This window comes from Euleptes europaea, chromosome 7 (genome assembly GCF_029931775.1).
Source record: "Euleptes europaea isolate rEulEur1 chromosome 7, rEulEur1.hap1, whole genome shotgun sequence".
Lineage (NCBI taxonomy): Eukaryota > Metazoa > Chordata > Lepidosauria > Squamata > Sphaerodactylidae > Euleptes > Euleptes europaea.
This window is the reverse complement of record NC_079318.1, coordinates 58,631,214-58,644,877: the sequence shown is the minus strand read 5'-3', so window position 1 is coordinate 58,644,877 and position 13,664 is coordinate 58,631,214. Positions and strand designations below refer to the sequence as shown.

General features: G+C 41.7%; 1 protein-coding gene across 1 annotated transcript in view; it reads left to right on the top strand.

Moving 5' to 3' along the window:
* Positions 1–13,664, top strand: part of SRBD1 (S1 RNA binding domain 1) — a 158,515-nt gene that overhangs the window by 128,539 nt on the left and 16,312 nt on the right. Inside the window, exon 16 of the mRNA XM_056853383.1 lies at positions 13,036–13,142. Coding sequence (XP_056709361.1) covers positions 13,036–13,142 — 107 coding nt within the window. The remainder of the gene's footprint in view (positions 1–13,035; positions 13,143–13,664) is intronic.

Below are 13,664 nucleotides of genomic sequence, written 5' to 3'. Positions count from 1 at the left end.
ATTCCTTTTATGTGGAAAATATCAAGAACTACAGGCAACTTCATGTATGCTGTTTCTTTTAGATATCGTGCTTGAAAGGAGGCAAGCTGGGACTTGAGCATGAACTTCAATTGTTTAATGAAAACTTCAGGGTTTTTTTCCTGAACAATTATTATGACATGATGCTTTGGATTCATCCAAAAGGGGGAAAGGGAGGCACTGACCAACTGAAAGCCATTTTTAAAAATATCATTGAGTTAATAAATCTGTTACCTAACCAAGACGTTTGCCATAAGAAAGATGAGACATTCATTTCAGCTGCAGTCTGAACATACTTTTGTTAATTAAATAGTTTTGTTCAAGCTGCTTATTCTCCTCAGAGAAGTCTGAGTTTCTCTCTCCTATACCCTTTTTGGCATCTCTGCTTGTGGGCATATTGTAATTCAAACCAGAGTGCCACAGACCTTTTCAGGGACTAAGTGGGTCTTGTAGGCCCCTTGAGCTCCCGAGTTCAGTCTCTAGTGTCAGCTGTTAAAAGGTACAAAATAGCAGGACTAGGAAAGAGACTGCAGAGCTGCTGCATTTTTTCCATAGAGGATTCGCCTATTAGTGAATAATGTTCTGAATATTGGATGCTGAGGACCAACAAGAGGAGAGGGATATTTCGTTCCTGCCCTGTTTGTTCCTTTCCAAAGCAACAATAAACAAGAGATCTGCCTGGGAAATTCCCAGTAGGTTGCACTAACCAGGAACAGTTTTGTTGTGGTTGCACAAGGGGCCATGGCTGAGTAGCAGCGCACATGGTTTTGATTTCAGAAGGTCTCAGGTTCAGTTCCTGACATCTCCAGCGAAAGAAAAGTCACCTTGGATTGGAGGTGCCTGACCCAAGGTCCGTCAAGTCCAGCAGTCTGTTCACACAGTGGTCAACCAGGTGCCTCTAGGAAGCCCAAAAACAAGATAAATGCAGCAGCATTGTCCTGTCTGTGTTCCAAATAGGGCTGTTGATTCGGTAAAAACCGAACCAGAAAAATACTGAATAAATGCAAACTCAGTAAAATTCGGGTTCAGGTTTACCAAGTCAGCAATATCCGGGAGGTTGGCAATGCCAGATTTGCCATTCCTGAAAAATCCGGATAAAAATCCAGCTTTTTCAGAAATGTCTTTCCACGGCTAGACATTTTTGCTAGAAGGGACTCTCCTTGCAAGAACCCCCAAGTCTGGTAAAGTTTGGTAAAGATTGGGTCAGGGAGTCCGGAGTTATGGTGTCTGGAAGGGGTCTCCCATCCTCCTCCATGGAAATGCATTGGCAAAGTGGCTGTGACTCTTTAATCTGATCTTTGCAATGTATCTCAGTGGGGAAGCTGGGCTTTAAACGGTGGGTGGGAAAGTTCGCCTGGTGCCTCCATAGAGATACAATGTGATACACTTTGTTTCTATGGAGGTGCGGGGTGAACTTTCCCACCGTTTAAAGTCCAGCTTCCCCATTGAGATACATTGCAAAGGTCACATTAACGAGTCTGAACACAGCCACTTTGCCAATGCATTGCAATGGAGGAGGATGGGGTGACCCCTTCCAGACCCCATAACTCCGGACCCCCTGACCCAATCTTTACTAAACGTGGGGGTTCTTGCAAGGAGAGTCCTTTCTAGCTACCCTGAAAATTTGGAACCTCTATCTGCAAAAATGCCCCCCCAGGAGCCGTGAAAAGCCGCAAATGGGTTTAAATGCCTGGATTATTTGGGAAACCCGGATTTAAACCCAAATTCCTACCTTTACCGGGATAGGAAATTTGGCATTCGGGTTTTCCCAAATTAAAAAATGGCCAATAAACCCAAATCTGAATTTTAATGAATTTTTTTTCAACAGTCCTAGTTCCAAAGCACCTAATAGAACAGGCATGCTCCTCTGATACTAGAGGGAATAGATATGCATCATGACTCTAGCCCCCTGATCATTTTGGTTGCTCTTTTCTGCAAGCTCTTTTCTCAAGCTCTGCAATGTCATTTTTTAGGTGTGGTGACCAGAGCTGTACACTCTGTACATAGAGCTGTATTCCAAGTGTGGTCTCACCATAAATTTGTACAAGGGCAGTATGATAGTAGCAGTTTTATTCTCTATTCCTTGTCTAATTATGGCCAGCATGTAGTTTGCCTTTTTCACAGCAGCCGCACACTGGGTTGACATCTTCATCGAGCAATCTACTACCACCCCAAGATCCCTTTCTTGATCTGTTGCTGCCAGCACAGATCCAATCAGTGTATACCGGTATGTGAAGTTGGGATTTTTTTGCCCCAATATGCATCATTGTACACTTGCTCACACTGAATCTCATTTGCCATTTTAATGCCCACAAGAGGGGGGGGGGGGGATCTGACATCCTCAGGTGGTGGGCTAAAGACTCTCATCCTTTCATCCAAAATATAAGGAAATGGATTATGGTCACTAAGTAGGGAGGGAAATTCATTCTGTACATGCGCTTGGGTTCTCACTTTATGATGGTTTCTTCTTCCCCTAAGTTGGTCTGTGCCATTCCAAACACAATCTTGGACTAAGCTTTGCTGCCTGTTAAGCCCTCTATAGAGGTAACAAGTTTCTGTAAGTTACACACCATTGCTTTGGAGAGGGGTGGAGGAATACATGCTGATTATCTGGCTCTCTTGCCTTTAGGACGCTAAGCAGAATGCCAATGCTATATTATCCTCTGAAATGGAAAAATAAATAATTAAAAAACAATTATATTACTTAATGGCTGCCTATAAAGATGTGAAGCAATTAAAATGTTACTGAAATACACAAGCAAGGCTCATGAAACAAATTGCCTCATTAGATCCCTGACTCATCAGCATCCTGAAATGATTGTAGATTATTAGCTCTAGAAGATGATCTAATTCTCTCCTGCTGTATACCGTGTGCAGTCATTCGCACCTACATGCCACGGGTGCAGAGTGCATGTAAAAGCAGCTAAATGAGAATTTCCTGCTCATTTTACATGGGAATGAATAAACCACACATGGAAAGACTGTGGTGGAGAACTGGGGAATGCGCCCTCCTCTGCAGATGTTGCAATAAATTACAGAAGCTTGAAAAGCAAGATTGTTATGGGCTAGGTGGAATGCTTTCAGTATTAAGATATATATATATAATAAAAGCTGTTTTACAGATCTTCTTGTGTAATATTGTCCCTTTTTTGTGAATTTATAACTCACACTTTCCTAAGCAGAGTTTTTCTCAAGTATTACAGCGAAGAGGGTGGTTTGAAATGGTGGTTAAATGCCCATAAGTACCGGTATATCTTAAGGGTGGATTATACTGCAAATAGATCTGTAGCTTAATGAGTGGAACTTGTAGTCCTAGTATGTACTTGTGTTTGTAGAAACAGATAGAATTGTGTGCATATATATGTTATATTGCTTTTTTTAGTTAAAAATTGCTAGGTCATGTGTGCTTGTGCGTGTGGATAGTTAACACAGCATGCAGATATTGCATCTGCAATAAGAATGAGGCATTGTTTTAGTATGGTTTGTTACAGAGACGTGGGCAATGAGGCAGCACAAATGATGCCAGGAATACAGGCAAAGGAGAGAGCTTGTCATGCAGCTGACTGGACAGGTCTTCCCACCCATATGTGAGCCTATTTCATATTTATTCCATACCTGTTGTGAAACGCCTTGCAGGCCTGTGGATTCCCCATGGGCAAGTCAATAGTCTCTGCTAAAGGGAGCTTTGACTCTTGAAAGCTCGTACCAGGAAAATCATGTTGGTCTTTAAGGTGTTGCTGGACTTGAGTCTAGCTGTTCCATAGCAAGGGGCAATGGTGATTCTCCCACTAGCACCATTTATTTATTTGAAACATTTTAATGCTGCCTTTCCACCCAATCAGGGTCCACAAGGCTGCAAACATAAAATCATTTTAATAATTAAAATACAGATGGGTTGGGGTTTTTTCCCCTGTGCCGTCAAGTCACAGCTGATTTATGGCAACCCTGTAAGGTTTTCAAGACAAGAGATGTTTGGAGGTGGTTTGCCATTGCCTGTCTCCGTGTCACAGCCCTGGTATTCCTTGGATGTTGTCCATCCAAATACTAACCAGGGCCAACCCTACTTGGCTTCTGAGATCTGACGAGATAAGGCTAGTCTGGGGCTATCCGGTCAGGACAAAATACAGTTAAAAATATAAAATTCAATTAAAACACATTAAAAAAACAACAATAGAAGGAGGGCCAAAAACTGTTATTGGGGGTATGCCAGACGAAACAAAAAAGTCTGTGCAGTGCATCTGTGCTGTCTCATCCAGTGGACTTTTTTCCCCAAGTGATGAAAGAGTTGCTGCAGCCTGATTTCCATCCTATCTGAGGTTTTAGATCTCCTGCTAGCATGCTGTGGTTTTGGTTTACAGATGAAAACATCTAGATCCTTTTTGCAGCAGCCAGTGGGGTGGGGTAGAATGCAGTAGATGGTCACCACCATGGAAAAGGAGAGGTTCATGGCTGACTTCAGTGAGGTGAGATGAGGTGGCTGATAGCAAATATGGGGAAGGGGCAGCCACAGACACCACATCGCTCCCCTTCCCCATTACCATCATGTCCCACCCTCAGCTAGAATCTGGAGCAACTAGTGCTCCTTCTTTCCTTGTTCCTCAGGCATCTTTAAAGACAGCATGACTAGACACACGTGCCAGATAGGAGCGAGGAGGGGGAAGCAGAGTTTGGAAAGTCCTGTTGGCTGATAGTGGCTTGCTATGTTGTCTTTAAAAATGCCTGGAGAACGAGGAGGGAGAAAGATCACTGGACAGATACAGTGAGGGGTTGGGCAGGGCATGTGGTGAGGTGGGAGTGGGGTGAAGTAATGGGACCATGCAACAGGACCAATGGGAACATCTTTAAAGACAGTGTGGCAAGCCGTTTGTGGCCAATGGGACTTTCCAAACCCAGGTTTCTTTCCCTGTTCGGCATGTGTATTGTGCCAATCTATTTGACTTGCGTGGCTTGCTGTGCTGTGTTTAGAGATAGCTGGGGACAGCAACCCTGGGGCTGCCAGTAGAGGGGAGCCCTATGTGCTTCTTAGTGACTGGAAGCAACAGAGGCAGAAAATTAACTGACATATCACCCTGCAAGCATGAGAGTGGGCTATGCTCTTTTCTGAAGAATAATAACCAGTGTGGTGTGCCTGACCTGGACCTGGGAAACCCAGGTTCAAATCCCCACTGTGCCATGGAATCTTCCTGGGTGACCTTGGGCCAGTCACACACTCTCACCTTAACCTACCTGGTAGAGTTATTGCAGTGTTAAAATGAAGGAGATTCTCTTTGGGTCCCCTGTGTGTATGTATCTGCTGTGGCTAAAGCTGCAACCTGTAAAGTAATTCCATTGAACAGAGTTGAAATGTATTGAAAATGTTACTGTTCAACCACTTAGGCTGTAGCAGTTCCTCTAGGGGATTTGGTCTGGTTGAAATGTTTTCAGGACTGCAGCAACCTGTTCAGGATTCAAAGACACATTTTCTAGGTATTCGTTTATATCCCACTTTTCCATCAGTGATGGCCAAGGCAGGTTAAAACAATGAATTACAGCAAAGATGTCCCTCGTTTTTGTGCTTTAATGTGAGAAACTCGTTCACAAAATTATCAGTGCTGAAATTGTTACCAATTATCAAGATGTGAGCCACACAATGGGTGTTTCTGTGCTCTGTCTGAAGAATCCCTCTGTTATGTCAAATGTTTCCTGGTCTTTTGTCAGCTTTCAGTCTTTCATGGGTCATTCAACACATGCAACCCTGTCTGACTTCTTTGAGCTGCCCTGTGCCAATCAAAGTGGAGTGGGATGCTTTCCTGCAAGCAGAGAAAATAAGCAGTCATTCTTTATTTGAAATTGCCTGTGTTTTTCCATAGAACACCTTTTTTCCATTTTCTTTCATTCTGCACTTTGTCTTGACCTTTAGTTACTGAGATAGCGAGGCTAAAACAAAAGGATGCCTTCCCCAGTTAAAAACCAGCGTATTGAGAGGCTTCTAAGTTGCACAAACATCTTCATAGCTAATGAGAATCCAGCAGAGGCTGCTGCCCCCAGCCTTTCCAAAACCTGCCATAATGTAAACAATGTTTCCTCCTGATTTAATCAAACAATCACAATGTCTGCTTCCATTAATGAGGTGAGACATCTACTTAATGTAATTGCTTTTCTTATATGCAAATGGATTAATAATTTTTAATTTTATTTAGGTTGGAGAAATTACCGTGTGCAATAATTAGGAATCATATTCGTCTCATAAGCTTGGAAACGTTTGTTACAATGAATACCACTTATATGTAACTATATTTAAGGTCCTTAGAATGGCTGGCAACTGGAGGTCTCTGGGTCTGTCCTTCTGAGGAGTACTGTTGGCCAAGCCTCAGGCAAGAGGTGTGTGTGTATGAGGAGAGCAGCATCTCTGATAACAGGGGTTTCCAGTAGGCTACTTTATGTGGTGGATGCCCGGACCTTCTACTTCTCAAATTAGCTCTCCAAGAAATTCAGTTGCTAACTGGGGATCTGATCATGGTACGAAAGCACTGTATGGTGCATGTATATGTGTCATATACTATATACCTTCTACAGACTACTGCTTATAATAGATGGTAAAAGGTAACAGCTTTCCATACCTGTCAGTGACCAAGATCTTCTGGTTTATATTTGTCACCATGATAAAATGGGTCCAAATCAGTTGATCTCTTGTGATAGGCAGCTCAAATATTACAAATATTACATTTCTTCTTGGGTAGTGATCCATGAGATAGCTATAAAGATTGTGAGGTTCTTTACTGTATGTGTGTTTCTAGTTACATGATATTATCCTGAAGACTCTTGGCATGATCAGGCTGGTACATGGGGTAAGAAACTTACAAACATACCTTATGCATTTAAAATGTGCTCTACTATTGAGCCATAAGTCCATAACTGGGTGACTGATGTGAGGGGGCGAGAAAGGTCCTGTCTGGAAAATGTTTTTGTGCAAGTGTGTCTGGAAAATGTTTCTGTGCAAGTGTGTTCCAATGCGTGTGTCTCTTTGGGTACTGCTGGTTTTTGTTAGGGTCTCTTGGCTCTGCCTTGAAGAAGGATGTGTCATTGAGTTGCATGTCGCTCATGGTGACCCCATCCATGGTGTGCCAGGCAAGAGACAAGCAGAGGTTGTTTGCCTTCCTCTGTGTAGCAACCCCAGTCTTCATTGGTGATCCCCCATCCAAGTATTGACCATGGCCAACCCTACTTGGCTCCCAAGCTTCGATTAGCTTGGACTAAACCGGGCTATTTGGGCTGCTTGGAAGTGTGTGTGTGTGTGGGGGGAAGCTATGGGCCATGCCCCTCCCCAATTTCTTTTAGTTTTTCTTACTCCCTGGAAGCAGAGATCCTAAGATGGGTGAATCCATATTATTAGTATAAAAATTAAATTCCATCGCTTATTTTGTAACCCCACTGCTTTCCTGTCATTTTTTTAAAGAAACAAATGACTAAGGTAAATTCAATACAGATGGATAATCCCAAATGCAATTTAAAATGTAATGGTATTTTCAGATTTGTCAAATGTTTTGATTGATTGAAATAAAAATTGATTTCTTTGCCTCTGGGGATATTTCTGGGTAGCATGTTGCTATGAAAAACAAACAGCATTTGGCTTTGCAAGAACAAGAAGTGAGTCAGAGTAAAACTGTAACAAAAAAAATCCTAGTTTGCGGGGGGGGGGGGCACAAAAAATCTTCAAAAGAGAGTCTTGAAGCAAGGTTCTTTTATCAAACATCAGAGAGCTAAGCTTGTGTTCTTAGAATCTAATTGAAAGGGGTTTTCCAAAGAGACACGAAAGATTAAAACCTTGAGTCTGAACTTTCAGAGGCTTCTACCTGAGATGTAAGGTGTGTGTTTTAACTCTCCACATGAAAGGGTGTTACTTATTGTGTATTACATCAACCTTTCCATACACAAGACTTGATGTTTTGATTATAAGCTTTGATTTTTTACCTGGAGAAGAGAGAGATGTGTTCTGTGGGTAAAACTGCAGCAAGTTATATCTAGGCAAGGAATGCTCAAGAAATTTTTTAGTAGCGATTCCTATTAGAACGTAAAGTCTCCCCCACTTTCTCCAAACGGGGTAGGGCTTTGTTTCCAGTATTGGAAGTTAAGGAATATTTCACATCTCAGTCACTGAAATTGAAAACTCCTAGTGTGAAGTGTGGTGAAGATCCATTGAAGTACAAACAAGTTATAAAAATGTGGGGCATCTGTTTTCTCCCTGAAAATGAAAAGCGCCAGTTTTCAGTTTTGTGACATTGCTGTCTGGATACCAGTCTAAAACTATATACAATTTAACCTGTGTGCATAATGTAGGAGATGGATTCGGATGTACATCCTCTGTATCCTGTAAGCGGCAGTTACTAATTTATGCCAGTTTGCTTTGTGATGGCGGTGTACCATATGCATGCATTCACAATTTCCCTTTTGCTTGTAAAGTTGGCAAATTTGTTATGGAAATAATCAAAAGACAATATCCATGGAAACCCAAAGGCCTTACAGTGCCTTTTCAGAATTGCAAATAACTTCAAAGGGAGACGTGAGCATAAACCTGGTTTACAAGCTGCTGGTTATAAAGCTTAAGGGTTAAAGTGTAATTTTAATATCAGAAGTTCCTTTGATGGTTAATTACAGCATATAACACTTTTATTTTTTATTGCAGCAGTTGTATCCAGACATTGAATGATCTAATTTTATCCTGTGGTACTTCCTGTTTCAGTGGTGATAACCTTAAAATGTGAGAGCCACAAGTCTCACTTGAAATGCAGGTGAAAAACTGTGATTTCAGTAAAATGAATACCTTCTTTTAAAAAAATGGCTTTCTTTTAAAAACGAATGCCCTATCAGAAAGTGCATGAAGACGTTTTTTCCAGTGTAACATTTTCCTCTATGGAGTACATGTTCTTTTGGAATTATTTCCTATGAAGGAATGAATAGGTGTGTGAAAAATGTACATTACATAGATTTCCAGACACTAACTGTGGAGGGGTTTTTCAGGGGTGGATGAGGGCTGCACTCAATTCATTGAGCGCTTTCCTTTTTTTACAGAATAGCAATAGGGAATTTGTGGGTGAAAAGCAGGAATTTTCTTTGGGATATGAGGGAGCCGTCTGAGTTTTTTTTAAGCTATCTGTTTCTTCTACTTTTCCTCCAAGGAAATACGGTCAACATATGTCATTCTCTCCAACAACACGATGAGGTAGGTTAGACTGAGAGAGATTGAAAAAGTGGCTATCTCAAGAGCACCTGGTAAGCAGGGATGTGAACTTAGTTTTTCCTGAGTTAGTATGAAACGCTAGCCCCAGAGGTGCACAACTCAAAGAGTTACATGGTCCGTAATGGTTCTTGTCTGGAGCAAAGTGTGTTGTTCTGTGCTGTGACTTCACCTGGCTCCATTATGGTCCATAATTCTTGGGAAGAGGGATCAGAACATTGCCTCTTTACTGTTCTTTTGGCTGAGAAGCAGCATCTCCCCCTCACGCACACACACCCATGCAGCAGAATGAGGTGGAAGGTAGGATGGACTTGAGGCTTTTGTGAAGGGGTTTCATTTTCTGAAGTTTCCCTCCTGGTCATGGGCAACTGAACATGGTGGCCCACAGAAACTCACATGTGCCTTAAGCACTACAAACAGTGGCTTTCATTTAAAATGTTTGTTATATGATGGATAAATAATATCCAAACAAGTAGACAAAAATTATGACCTCCGTAGACACTCAGGTGAAATGGGGATTGTGAGTATTGGACCCCCTGGCCTGATCGTTACCAAATGTGGGAGTGCATCTAAGGAGAGTCGCCTGAAGCTATGCTGAAAATTTGGTGGGTCTAAATCACAGCCTCCCCAGAGCCCCACAAAGATTCCCATAGGGAAAAATTGACCGGAAAAATCCAGAAAAAAATCTGAAAAAAGTGTTTTTCAAATTTGTCTTTTGGGCTCTTATTGAAATGGTGCCTCTTTTTTCGGTCCGGTATATCTGAATGCACACCATTACTAGCCATATCCCCTGTGTCAGTGTGGAAGGAGTGATCCTATAGTTAGCTTGTAAGTTATCAAACTGTCTCTCTCCCTATATTGTCGAAGGCTTTCACGGTCAGAGTTCATTGGTTCTTGTAGGTTATCCGGGCTGTGTAACCGTGGTCTTGTTATTTTCTTTCCTGACGTTTTGCCAGCAGCTGTGGCAGGCATCTTCAGAGGAGTAACACTGAAGGACAGTGTCTCTCAGTGTCAAGTGTGTAGGAAGAGTTTTATATAGTCAGAAAGGGGTTGGGTTTGAGCTGAAAGACTACAGTCCACAATAGCCATGCAGATTAGCTTTGGGTTTCACACATTAACAGATCACTTCAGGATACAATGGTTCCATATTAACATACCACACCCTCATTAGCACATTATCTTGATACTTACAGGACAGTGATTAGCACATTACCTTTGATAGTTTTTGCAGGACAATGATTCAGCTCAAACCCAACCCCTTTCTGACTATATATAACTCTTCCTACACACTTGACACTGAGAGACACTGTCCTTCAGTGTTACTCCTCTGAAGATGCCTGCCACAGCTGCTGGCGAAACGTCAGGAAAGAAAATACCAAGACCACGGTTACACAGCCCGGATAACCTACAAGAACCAATGTCTCTCTCCCTCTTCGGGCCTAGATACACAGCAGATGTCTATTCCAGCTGGTACAGCTGTTACCTGTTGGGTATTACAAACATGTAAGTATCTCATTCTTAACAGAGGCTTTACAGCTATTGTAGCAGGTGTTAAGATCTATGCATTTGTTAGGCAGAGCTTCAGTAAGCTGACAAGAAGAATTAATTAGTCTCCCTTTTTTGGCATGACAGAAATACATATGCAGCTCCATCTTTCAAAGGTCCCCTTGTTCTTTCATGCTTTGCTCACCAGACTGTTTGTACAGACAGTCAAGTCACTCCTCAGAATTACATGACAAATAAACAGTTGGGTGAGTAAGCTGTGTGGAGGAATTGAAGATGGAGTATGGTTGAAAGCTGAAATGAGATTTCCCTGTCAGATGTCTAATTCTGTTTTTGAAGGGAAGGTGCTGTATGGAGGAATGGCAAGAGCAGTGAGAGGGCGAAAAGGCATCTGTGTTTGTGGTTAGATTTTGAGAAAGACTTGTATGTTTATGATTTGATCCTAACTTTCTTCCAAAGAGCCCAGAGCTTTGTACATGGTCCCCCATTTTACCCTCAAAACCAACTTTCAGAGGAATGTTTGGTTGAGAAACGGAGTTACTAGCCTAAGTTTACCCTATGAGCTTCATGACAGAGGGGGATTACCCCAGCTACATCTCCCTAATCTAAGCCCAACATTCTAATAATTTCAGCTGATTTGTAAGTAATGCCACTTGGAAAGGGGCAGGTTCTTAGAGATGTCAAGAGATGCTAGAATATCAACCTTTTCCCTGCAAAATCAGGTTATTTAGTTGGTGCTGATCAGGGTAGATTTCAAGCAGGGTAATTTCAAACATTAATGGATTTTGGTGGTATTATTGTGTGGTTTTCCTTGCTTATTATAGTCTATGCATCTGAGCACTTTGCTGTTCATCATAGTCATCATATGCTTAAGGTCTGATGAACTGTGATAAAGGGATGGCGGCCTGTTAGAAGAGAATTTAGGGATCCCATCTGATATTAATCACAGTTTAATGAATTACAAATATGGATAGATGGAAGCTGCTGCTGGTAGCATGTTCTGTTTTGTTGAAACAACTTTAAAAGGGCTCAGTGACTTAGAAGATTAAAACAAACGATTGGCTGAAATAAGCTTGGATCTTGGCTCAAAGCCAGCAGGATGTCCCGAACAGATGCATCACAAAACCGCTGCAGATCAACCCAGATTTCCATGAGTTACTTATAAGAGCCCTTGAGCTAAGCCAACATAGTGATTGAATTAGCTGCCACATTTGCAAAGGCTTCTTTGCACCTGTGAGCTTCTGTAATAAAGTTTACCTTATTGTTGATTTAAGTTTGTGTGTGTGTGTACTCTATATAGGAAAAGAAGGTCCAGGTACTCTAAAGATTTATAACGCTTGAGCTCCTGAAAAGCACAACTAACCTTTCCAGACAAAAAAATAAAATGATAAAAACTGAAAAGGTGAATTGTCAGCACTGCAACAGTAGCCAAAATCCTGTCAATCTTCCCAATGTCAGTAATTATTTTCCGTGTGACTGTTTGATTGCCAGGGGGCTGAAATGTATCATTTATATTCTAAATACAGCTTACTTACTACTCTTTGTATCCCCCCATCGTTTAAACATGGAATGGTTAACTGTGTTTTAAAGGCAAAATATTGTAAAAAATATCCTTATATTTATAAAATTGGGAGAAGCAAACTTGAGCTAAACCAATTAATGGCAATAATTCCATCTTGCTTTATCTTTTTTTCCCTTTGTTGGAGGAAAGGAAATCAAATAGAATTGTGCTTGCCCAGTCTCTGCTTTGAGACGAAACCTGATAAGCTGTGTCTCATGTATCTGTGCCTTCCTGGAGTTCTTGCAAACGGAATAGAGGCAGCTTGAAAATGAATTCAAGTCAGCTGAGCTATCTCTATGGTACAAACAGTGGCAATACATCAGATGCTTCTCTTCCAAGCTCTCTTGTGTGTTGACATTATACCAGTAAATGTTTTATTAAAATTGCTGTATTCTGGAATTCTCATTTCTGTGTGGTTTCTGTGTCCTAGTAATCCAATATTGCTAAATTTTCTTTCTTTCTTTCTTTCTTTCTTTCTTTCTTTCTTTCTTTCTTTCTTTCTTTCTTTCTTTCTTTCTTTCTTTCTTTCTTCCTTCCTTCCTTCCTTCCTTCCTTCCTTCCTTCCTTCCTTCCTTCCTTCCTTCCTTCCTTCCTTCCTTCCTTCCTTCCTTTCTTCCTTTCTTTCTTTCTTCCTTCCTTCCTTCCTTCCTTCCTTCCTTCCTTCCTTCCTTCCTTCCTTCCTTCCTTCCTTCCTTCCTTCCTTCCTTCCTTCCTTCCTTCCTTCCTTCCTAACTTATAGCATGACGTGTCGCAGACCTTGCTCAAAGCAGTCCTGGATAGTGTGGTGGAAGAGTGCGTCAGCTTTGTAGGAGTTGATATTAACAACTGTTCAGAAATTTTATTAAGGTGAGTTTGGAGTGCTATCCTGTTTTGGGTTTCATAGGCTCAACCTGCCACACCCCTCAGGTTACATTTGATAAATGCCTTCATGGTAAACTAGCTACAAAGGTATTGTCGAAGGCTTTCACGGTCAGAGTTCATTGGTTCTTGTAGGTTATCCGGGCTGTGTAACCGTGGTCTTGGAATTTTCTTTCCTGACGTTTCGCCAGCAACTGTGGCAGGCATCTTCAGAGTAGTAACACTGTCCTTCAGTGTTACTCCTCTGAAGATGCCTGCCACAGTTGCTGGCGAAACGTCAGGAAAGAAAATTCCAAGACCACGGTTACACAGCCCGGATAACCTACAAGAACCAATAGCTACAAAGGCTCATCAAGTTTGACAGTAGAGAGAAGAATTCCAGGCCTTTCTGCATTCTCTCTCTCTGCCATCTCATACACCAGCATACCCCCTTGTTACTCCAGCTGAAACAGGGCTAAATCTCCCCTCTATCCTTGTTTACACCAGTGGCTAGAGTGAGAAACAGATTTT